The sequence below is a fragment of the Vicia villosa genome, unplaced genomic scaffold (genome assembly GCF_029867415.1).
Source record: "Vicia villosa cultivar HV-30 ecotype Madison, WI unplaced genomic scaffold, Vvil1.0 ctg.001464F_1_1, whole genome shotgun sequence".
Taxonomy (NCBI): Eukaryota; Viridiplantae; Streptophyta; class Magnoliopsida; order Fabales; family Fabaceae; genus Vicia; species Vicia villosa.
Window position 1 is genome coordinate 125,706 of NW_026705626.1, and position 11,611 is coordinate 137,316.

At 33.0% G+C, this 11,611-nt stretch overlaps 1 protein-coding gene across 1 annotated transcript; it reads right to left on the minus strand.

The window, feature by feature from the left end:
* Window positions 1-9,312: 9,312 nt before the first annotated feature.
* LOC131635332 (uncharacterized) lies at window positions 9,313-10,311 on the minus strand. Its single transcript, XM_058905950.1, has 2 exons — window positions 9,709-10,311; window positions 9,313-9,465 (listed from the first exon to the last, which is right to left on the minus strand). Exons 1-2 carry the CDS (start codon window positions 10,309-10,311, stop codon window positions 9,313-9,315), a joined length of 756 nt encoding a protein of 251 aa, XP_058761933.1.
* Window positions 10,312-11,611: the final 1,300 nt, after the last annotated feature.

Sequence of the window (11,611 nt, forward strand, 5' to 3'; positions counted from 1 at the left end):
CCTTTTCTGAGGGGTTAAGCACCTCGCTAAAGTCTGCACCACGCAGACATAGGCACCAGCTAGTTGACAGGTAGTGCACAGAATGCGTCAGATTATTTGCCTGGGATAAAGTCTCTCGCAAATTGCCCAACCTTTTAGCTTGCTTGGAGTAAAGCCACTGGCAAAACGTTTTTCATGTGAAAAAGATATAATTTATTAAATCCAACATAATAATTAAAATAAAAATATAATTATCATTTAAACTAAACTAAACTAAAAAATAAATATAACTAAAATTAAAACAAAATTAATATAATATATATAAATAATTAATATTTAATCAAATATAATAAAAATTAAATAAAACTCAATTCAAAATTACAATAATATTTAAAAATAAAGTTCAACATACAGTAGAAACTCTTTAAATTAATAATGTCAGGACAGGAGAAATTTATTAATTTAGAGAGTTATTAATTTATCGATAAATTAATAATTATTAATTTAAAGAGTTTTTAAGTAATTATACTGTACATACCAAACAAAAATGAAAATTAGTCTATGCCTCTTAGAATTACGTTGCAGCGAACCTTGGGACTCAATGTAAATTAATAACTATTGTGTTCATATTCATTGGAAATCAATACTGACTTTTGAAGTACAGAAAATGTAAACAAGAGGAACAAATGTGTTCAATGTATTCTTAAGCAAGTTTGACATATATAACTTACATGATTTTTCAGTTTCTATGAAATATTAATTTATGATTTTCTTGGGACTGAAAATTATAAAGGGATCTCTCGAAAAATTATTATCTTATTATTTTATCGAATTTTTCAATTTTTTACATTGGCCCAAGTCGGGACCGGACAAATTTATTATTTTAGAGAGTTTATTAATTTACCGAGTATTAATTTAAAGAGTTTCTACTGAGTTGTTAACACATAAATTGTTCCATACAAATTAAAATAAACTTAAATTTCTAAATTTAATTATTCTCTTCATCTTGTTCCTCTCCTTCAATAACTCATCCATATCCACTAGTTCCTCCAAATCCACCACCGATATTTTGTGAATGCAAAAATTGATCAAACTTCTGTGCTTGCTCGTTTGCAATACGCGTTGCTTCTTAATACTCTTGTGCTTGCCTCCTCATTTCTTCCTGTAATTCTCTTTCTATTCTTTGCATTTCTTCTTGCATCTCTAATTGTTTTCTCTTCATCTCTTTAATTTCCAAATTTCTTGTTGCTACTTGTTGTGCTGCCTCAGTATTCGCCAAGTTTCTCACAGTTTCAAGAGCTTCGGCGGTTAATATAGGTGGAGTGGATGATCCTTCTCCATCAGCATATCTCATTTTGAAATCCCTACTACGCCGCTTAATACTTTTAGAATACCCTCCAGTACAATACATTCTCCCTTTTTTTTCTTGAAAATTTCTTTACCTACCTCCCTATGTGGGTCACCCCCAGCGAAAACCCCACTTTACCCTTCCTTCGGAAATGCATTTCCGAAATATTTCTTTTTCTAAAATTTTTCAGACTTCGGAAGTGCATTTTTCGAAAAAATCTCAAAAACTGGGATTTGGATTAATAAACTGAGATTTTTATTAATTCGGAGATGCATCTCCGAAAAAACAAAAAAAAAATCTAAAAATCCCAAAAATTAATTTTAGGATATTAATTAATTCATATATCATAAATTTGATATAATTTATGAGTAATGAATAATAATTATTATATATTTTGATATAATTTATGAGTTATGAATAATAGTTATTATATATTTCTATTCTGATTCATATTTTAAAATTTAAAATAATTTTAATTAAAAAAACTAAAATAATTTCACTTACAAAATGAGTTATAATTTTTTATTTATATATTTATATATTTATAATAATTATTATGTATTTACCAAAAAAATTAAAAAAATGAGTGTTTTAATTTATATATTTATATAATAATTATAATAATTATTATATATTTATAAAAATTATTACATATGTATATATTTATATAATAATTATTATATATTAATTATAAATATATTTGTATATTTATATAATAATTATAAAAATTAAAAAAATGAGGGTTTTAATTTATAATTATTATTATATATTTATATATTTATATATCAATTATTATATATTTATATATTATATATTTATATATTTCACTTACAAAATTAATAATTATTATTATATATTTATATATTTCTATTCTGATTCATAATTAAAAATGAGTTATAATTTTTTATTTAGTTTAAAAAAATTAAAAAAAGATTTTGTCTTAATTTTATTTAATGAATAAATTTTATATTTAATTCTATATAATTCAAAATTTACTTATGGAATTAAAATGTTTTTGATTTATATAAGTTAAAAATAATTTTTAACTTTAAAATTGTTTAGTAAATTTTGATTCACCTTGATTTTATTGATTCACCTTTATTTTATTCATTCACCTTGATTTTATACCTATTAATTGTATTGATTCACCTTGATTTTAATTTTTTAATAATTATTGAATTATTTCGGAAGTGTATATCCGAAACATTCCAAGACCAATTTGGTCTTGGAATATTTCGGATATGCATCTCCAAAGTTTTTAAAATCTTTCTCAATATTTCACGCGGTTTTGTAACAGGAATTACAAAATAATAATAATAATAATAATAATAATAATAATAATAATAATAATAATAATAATAATAATAATAATAATAATAGTTGTATATTATGTTTGAAATACATTTTAATGATTATATAAAGAATTTAAATTCATTTAAATATTTGATAAGAAATTGAGACAACATTTTCATAAAAATAACTAAAATAAATAATAATTATGTATTTTATGAATTATCGTTTTAAAGACTCTTTATAATTTTATCTCAAATTTGTCTTAATATTTTACACAGATTTGAGATTAAATAAAAAAAATAGTAAAATAAATAACATTTTCGCGTCTAAAATTCATTTCAAATTCTTTATATACAATGGAATTTTGTTTAAAATCCGTTTCAATATTTTACACGAATTTTGGATAAAATTTCTTTAAAAACTAATAAACAATTATGTATTTTCTCTAAAATCTATCTTAAAAGTTTATAATTGAAATTTGTCTCAAATCAGTCTTAATATATAGTTATGTTTATTAAATATATTTTACTTTTAATATTTATTTATAATTTTTAGTTTACGGCTATATGTAACTTCACAAAGGTATTTCACTTGAATAAGGATTGAATGGAAAGAAAATAAGTCATGATCACTTGGGTAGAGTTTGAAATGAACATTGATCACTTGAATAAAAAATGATGAAAACCCTATTCTCTAAAGAAACTTGGGCCTTTAAATTATTGATCCAAGGATTTAAAAATGATCTATCTCAAATGCAAAAACGCAACATAGTTAACAATGTGGCAAAGACCAACAATGATGTGGTTGAGTTTAATCTTTGACCGTAAATTCACCTGAGCAGTGGACCGAGAAGAATGGAACAAGATTTGTTTATGGTAAAAATATACTAGTAAAGATAAATGTGAACATAGTTGGGTCTAACTCAATATCATGTCAAAACTGCAATATAAATAGGAATAAGTAAATAAAATGAAAAATGTAATGGTATATGGCTTGGGCGGCAGACTCCCTTGGGGAGAGCTTGTTGAAATTCTAAATTTTTCTTTTCACCCACTTAAAAACGTAACACTTGGCATGGATGTTTTACGAAATTATGACACTAATTAAAAACATTTAACATCAATCAGCTTACTTACAGGTGGCTGCAAGTGAAAGCCCAAAAAAAATACTACAAATCATTGTACTCAGTTATTATGGAGTTACTATTGGCGGCAAGAGAAAGCCTAAAAAAACATATTTTTCGGTTAATACAAACCACTTATTATTACATTACTAGATTAGTTGAGTACAATCAGAAAATCTAAGCATTTCTTCTTAGTAGGGGTGGAAATAGGTTAGGCTAGGCTTTATAAGGCCTGGGCCTGGCCTACGATAAATTTACAAGGCCTGAGCCTGACCTATGGCCTACTATAGGCTCGTTTTTTCAGCCTGGTCTGGCCTTTTTAAAAGTCTGGTCTGGCCTGAAAGCCTATTTAAAAGTCTCTTTCTTATTAATGTTTTCAATTAATTCATATTACTTAAGAAGCCTAATAGGTCGCACATATATGAACATTTAGACCGACCTATTTAGCATTTTTTCTAATATATATGCATATATAGACCAATCTATTTAACACTTTTTCTAATATATATGCATATATAGGTCAACCTATTTAGATTAATTTTAATATATATGAAAATATAGGCCGGCCTACAAGACTTTATAGGCTTTTTTAATAGCCTAGGCATGGCCTATTTTATTAAATAGGCTTTTAAAAAAGCTCAAGCCTGGCCTTTTTATCAAATAGGTCAGGCCTGGCCTGGCCTTAAGTAGGCTAGGCTATAGGCTCCTGTAGGCCGGCCTGGCCTATTCCCACCCCTACTTCTGAGTTTCGAAATGCTCCTCTCTAACTCAAAGCAGCGAGTTAGCCATCCTTGTTTCTTCTTAATCAATCTTGCACGCTCGTCCATGGCACGAGTTTTGTCTTTTGCAGAGATATATTCATTCCTATTGATACGAATCTCAAATTCTGCAATCTGCTTGGAGAATTTCTCAATTTCTTTCCTTCTTTGTTGGATCACATTATCATTATCATTTTCATTCTCATTCTCCATGTTTTCTTCAGCTCACCTGTTACCAAAAGGTTAACTTAAATTCTAAAGCAAGTTCAAATCAAACTAACAGCGAAGCATGCAAATATTATAAGCAGCGCAAATCAAAGAATAAACAAGATGGACAAACAATTAATTCCAAGAAACAAAATCCCTTGCCAATTAAGAGGCAAGAAATTGGAAGCTGCAAAAAGATATAATTACAATAAATGCTAACCATAAACATAACTGATTCAAGTATCAAAATGCTAATAATTATTGTTGTTTCTCGGTTTTAGAAAAAAATGCCTCAAAGGAAATTATCGGCTGAGTCGCGGATCGGAACGCTTTCTTTAAGACGTTTCGCGGTACTGCCAGATTTATGCAAAACAGCTCTTAAATACCCACGACGCCTCCAGGATAAAACAACTCGTTTCAATACGGTTCACACTTGCACATGTGATGAATCGTTCTAAATGATACACCTTCTGATGGTTAAAAATCAGTCTTAGTATCTGAAGTAAATCTAGTCGAAAAGAAAAGAATATTTTTAAGATGAAGCAGAGTAAGAGAGAGAAGAGAGAATTCGGAATTGAATTCTAGAGTGCAGAACAAATGAATGGGGGAAAAGCATTTATAGGCAAAAGGATCCAACCGAGTGGACCAAATCGTGGGAGAGTTGAACCGGCCCAGTCAAGGTAGACGTTATTCACTTGGTCAGCAAGCTTGGAGGACGAGTAAATCGAGTGGACCGAACCGAACCGAACCGAGCCGAGCCGGCCGGATGAACGGACGGCGGCGGCGTGCGTGTGTGTGTGTTTCTTCTTGGCACATTGGTGTGTCCTCACTCCTTTACAAAATTGTAGGTGCCCTTGGGCCCAACAACAATTGTTCAAGTTGGAATATATATACACTACTAATATTTGTGTTCCCTCCAATGTGGGACTTAAAATGAACCTATTCAAATTTATCTCCATATTAGCTTTTACTTGTGTTCATTTATTGCTCATTTAATGTCAATAAATCTTTCCAACTCTTCCTCCAAGTTATCATCATCATTCCAAGTATTCCAACAATCCCCCACTTGAATTTAAAAGGCGATTTTAGAAGTACGTTAAACGTTTCTAAGATTGTGCATAAGCAAAGGTGTCTACGACTTGAACCTTTGCGTAGCAAGTAAGATTCCGATTCAACAAGAGTGACACTATCGTCTTGAACTCTATCTCAGACATCAGACCCGCACACCACCTTTTCTTAAGGTGTATTCTTAATAGCCCGTGCTTTTAATGGCCCCGCACGTGTATCCCGGTTTAGTGAAGGCTCTAGGAATTCTGCCTCGAAAATCCATAGGAATCGGCCTCAATTCCACAATCACATAGGTGAGTCTATCAAGAGTACTCCTGTAGCCTAGGTACTCCCTCATATAGAGTATAGATCTCATTAAGAGTTTCTATTATCTCATCCTCTTATCACTTCAGGATTCATGCTTCTTTTATTTAGTTTAGCATGATCTTCTCATATCACTCACAACTTGTTATTACCCATTGAACCTATTTCTTGGGATCTCCAGTCATTTAGGTCGGGTTGCCATCATGAGCGACTCACATTCCTATAGGCATTAGTCCCATCTTATATGATGTATTATAGACTTTCTCTCTAGCTAATCCTTTCGTCAAAGGATCTGCTAAATTTTCATCAGTGCGTACATGATCCACTCTCACAACTCCTTTAGAGATACAGTCTCTAATAGTGTTGTGCTTTCTTCTAATTTGACGTCTTTTACCATTATAATAACGGTTCTCTATTTTTTCAATAGTCGCGGTACTATCGCAGTGGATCAACGCAGCTGGCATAGGTTTTTCCCACAAAGGAATCTCAGCTAGCAAGCATCTTAACCAACTTGCTTCTTCACTAGCATTTGCTAATGTTATCATTTCAGACTCCGTCGTGGACTGAGCCAGGATAGTCTGTTTCTTTGATTTCCAAGATACAGCTCCTCCGGATATGTTGAATACATAGCCACTAGTAGCTTTGGAATCATCTGATAAGGTATTCCAATCTGCATCACTGTATCCTTCAAGTACTGCAGGAAATCTCTGATAATGTAGACTGAGGTTCATTGTCTTTTTAAGGTACCGCATGATTCGCTCAATATCTCGCCAATGCTCATTACTCGGTCTACTTGTAAACCTACACAACAATCCTACGACATATGTAATGTCCGGTCTAGTACAATCAGTGGCATACCTAAGACTGCCAGTGATGCTTACATATTCTATCTGTCTGACACTTTCACCAGTGTTCTTAAACAGTTTCATACTTGGATCATATGGTGTACTTGATGGTTTACATTCAAAATAATTATACTTCTTTAAGATCTTTTCCACGTAGTGTGATTGATCCAAAGAAATTCCTCGTTCGGATTTTGTGATCTTGATGCCAAGAATCACACTCGCTTCTCCGAGGTCTTTCATATCAAAGTTGTTGCACAACAATGATTTCATAGCATTACGGCGTGAATGTTTGATCCAAATATGAGTAGGTCGTCTACGTATAGACATATGATAGTGCAAATGCGATTCTCGAATTTGTAATAAACGCATTTGTCACTTTCATTCACTTTGTACCCATTCGATATCATTAAGTTATCAAACTTTTCATGCCATTGCTTAAGAGCTTGTTTTAATCCATACAAGGATTTATCTAACTTACAGACCTTGTTTTCTTGTCCATGGATCACAAAACCTTCAGGTTGTTCCATATAGATTTCTTCTTCTAAGTCACCGTTTAGAAAAGCTGTTTTTACATCCATTTGGTGTACTATCAAATTATAAATAGAAGCGATTGATATAAGTACCCTAATGGATGTAATTCTAGTGACTGGAGAGTAGGTATCAAAGAAATTTACATTTTCTCTTTGTCTAAAACCCTTGGCAACAAGACGAGCCTTGTATTTATCAATAGTTCCATCAGGTTTTAGTTTCTTTTTCAAAACCCATTTATAACCAATTGGTTTGCATCCAGGAGGCAAGTCTACTAAGTTGCAGGTCTTATTAGACTCAAGAGAATCTATCTCATCATTAATAGCTTTCTGCCATAAGTCGGCATCTAGCGATGACAAAGCTTCTTGAAGATTTATTGGATCTTCTTCTACATTATAAGCCGCATAGTCAGGCTCATAATCTTTAGAGACTCTTACTCGTTTACTTCGTCGAAGTTCTGTTTCTACATTTTCGTTGCTTTCTGTGCTTCTTATCACAGGAATGTGACTTGATTGAGTGCCCCCACTATTTCTTGATTTGAAGGGAAATTTGCCTTCATAGAAATCAACATCATTTGATCCTATGATCACTTTTGCATTTAGGTCATAAAACCTATATGCCTTATTGTTTGCTGCATACCCAATGAATATACATTTGTATGCTCTACTAGCGAGTTTAACTCGTTTCGGATCCGGAATTCAGACATAGGCCAGACAGCCCCAAGTTCTCAAATAAGACAAGTTTGGTTGTCTTTTCTTTAATATCTCATAAGGTGAGATCTTAATTTTTGACTTGGGTATTCTATTCAGGACATAGCAAACAGTCAATAAAATTTCCCCCCACCAGTGAGGTGCAGCACCAGAATTCATCATAATTGCAACAACAAGTTCAGTAAAAGTTCTTTCTCTCTGCTTTACCATTCATTTCAGGAGAGTATGGAGCTGTCGTTTCATGTACAATTCCATGTTTAATATAAAATTCATTGAATAACCCAGAATCGTATTCAGTTCCCCTATCACTACGAAGTCTCTTAATCTTCTTACAAAATTGATTCTCAATTTCAGTCACATACATCTTAAACATGTCAAGCGCTTCACTTTTATTTTTCATTAAGTATACATAAGTATAATCAGAGCAGTCGTCAATAAAAGTGATAAAATAACGTTTACTATTTCTAGTTAAGGTTCCATCTAATTCATATATATCAGAATGTATAAGATCTAGGGGATTGGATTCTTTAATTATTGATTTATGCGAAGTCTTAGTGATTTTGGCTTGACTACAATATTCACATTTATTAGAATCATTCGCATTTAATTTTGGAATTAAGCCTAAGTCGCTTGCATTAGAAATAACTCGCTTATTAACGTGACAAAGTCTAGCATGCCAAATATTAAAATCACACAAAGAGTAAACGGAAGGAGAAACTTTATTAAAATCAACATTTAACTTAAACATGCCATCAGCGGCGTACCATTTCCCAACAAAAATACCATTCTTAGTGATGGTGTACAAATCTGCCCCTATAGTTTGACTAAACCCTGCCTTATTTAAAAGAAAACCAGAAACAAGATTCTTCCTAATTTCAGGAACGTGCATGACGTCCTTCAAGATCAAAGTCTTTCCTGAGGTGAATTTCAGCTCAGCATCTCCAATTCCTGCAACATTAGTGGTGTGAGCATCTCCCAACAACACTTTCTTATCTTCAGCAATAGTGTATGTCTTGAACATAGCACGATCATAGCAGACATGGCGAGAGGCACCAGTGTCTATCCACCAGCCATCACTTCCACCAACCATGTTGATTTCAGTGATCATAGCAACAAATGGCTCATCAGTCATGTTAATTTGAGCATTTGATCAAGCAACAGGTCTAGGCCTGCTCTTACATTTCTTTGCCATATGACCAGGTTTTCCATAATTGTAGCAAGTGAAAACCGGAGCGTCATTTCTCTTAGGTGGTGGTTGCTGCCTTACAAATGGAGCAGATGGGTCCCTAGAGGGATTCCCATTCTTAATTCGGTTCACAGCATTGCGGTTCTAATTCTTTAATGGTTTGCTAGTAGGCTTCAGAACCGCACCGAATCTCTTTTTGTTGTTTGAAACAACTAAGACTTCATCTTTCTGATCTTGTCTTCGAGCTTCCTCTTCAATTCGGAGGCGAGTAATCAGACTCTCGATTGAAAATTATTTTGTTTTGTGTCGAAGGACATTTTTGAAATCTTTCCAACCGGGGGGCAGTTTGTCAATTATTACAGCAATTTGAAATTGTTCATTGAGGGGCATACCTTCAGTAATGATTTCATGAGCAATTTTCTGAAGCTCATGGCTTTGAGCTTCCACAGACTTTTCATCCACCATCTTGTATTTCAAGTAGCGGCTCACAGCATATTTATTTGCACCAGCTTCTTCAGTGTCATACTTCCTTTGAAGAGCTTCCCAGACCTGTTTAGCAGTCTTGTGAATATTGTAGTAATCATACAGGTCATCAGCAAGACTGTTAAGAATGTGATGTTCGCATAAGTAATCATTTTCTTGCCATAGGGAAATTTCTTTTCGGAGCTGTAAGTCATCTGCTGCGGCTTTTTCTTTTGCAGCAGAGTCTCCATCAGACGTTTTGGAAACTCCGTCATTTTTGGAAGTTCCGTCAGATTCAGCAGTTGACTTACCATTAGTTATCTCGATTGATCCAGAAGGAACAATTGGGATGTCCTCAGTCAGAACATGGGCAACCTTTTTCAGAGTTAAGAAAAACTTCATCTTAGACTGCCAACGTTTGAAATTAGATCCCTCAAACTTGAATGGTTTGTTATTCACAGAAGTGGCCGCAGTATTACTGATAGTTTCCTCAGTCGACATGGCAGTTACAGAAATCGTCTTAAAATTGTTTTTTCTCGGTTTTAGAAAAAATGCCACAGAGGAAATTATCGGTTGAGTCGCAGATCGGTACGTTTTCTTTAAGACGTTTCGCGGTACTGCCAGATTTATGCAAAGCAGCTCTTAAATACCCACGACGCCTCCAGGATAAAACAGCTCGTTTCAATACGATTCACACTTGCACGTGTGATGAATCGTTCTAAATGATACACCTTATGATGGTTAAAAACCAGTCTTAGTATCTGGAGTAAATCCAGTCGAAAAGAAAGGAATATTTTTAAGATGAAGCGGAGTAAGAGAGAGAGGAGAGAATTCGGAATTGAATTATGGAGTGCAGAACAAATGAATGGGGGAAAAGTATTTATAGGCAAAAGGATCCAACCGAGTGGACCAAATCGTGGGCGAAAATGTAGTGGGAGAGTTGAACCGGCCCAGTCAAGGTAGCCGTTATTCACTTGGTCAGCAAGCTTGGAGGACAAGTAAACCTAGTCAAAATCTAGGTTAAGATTTGGTCTTAGGACACGTCACCAATTTGTATTAATTCATATTAAATATTAATTAATTTCATATTCAATAGTATTTAATTTTTACCTAATTAATTAATTATTCAATGATAATTAATTTCCATTAATTCGGATTCCAAAAAATTAATTCATGTAGACCGAACCGAGCCGAGCCGAGCCGAGCCGGCCGTCCGGACGGACGAACGACGGAGGCGCGTGCGCGTGGGTGTGTCTTCTTGGCACATTGGTGTGTCCTTGCTCCTTTACAAAATTGTAGGTGCCCTTGGGCCCAACAACAATTGTTCAAGTTGGAATATATATATATATATATATATATATATATATATATATATATATATATATATATATATATATATATATACACTACTAATATTTGTGTTCCCTCCAATGTGGGACTTAAAATGAACCTTTTCAAATTCATCTCCACATTAGCTTTTACTTGTGTTCATTTATTGCTCATTTAATGTCAATAAATCTTTCCAACTCTTCCTCCAAGTTATCATCATCATTCCAAGTATTCCAACAATTATGAACAAGAATTTTTGAAGAAGAGTTAAGAAAATCAATACCGAAACCGATCGAAATGATAAGAAATTAACTGAACATAGACACAAACAACAAATTCGGTGATTAAGGGAACAGAATATTAATTATGAACAAGAATTTTGGAAGAAGAGTTAAGAAAATCAATACCGAAACCATCGAAATGATAAGAAATTAACGAAACGTAAACACAAATAACAAATTCGGTGCTCAAG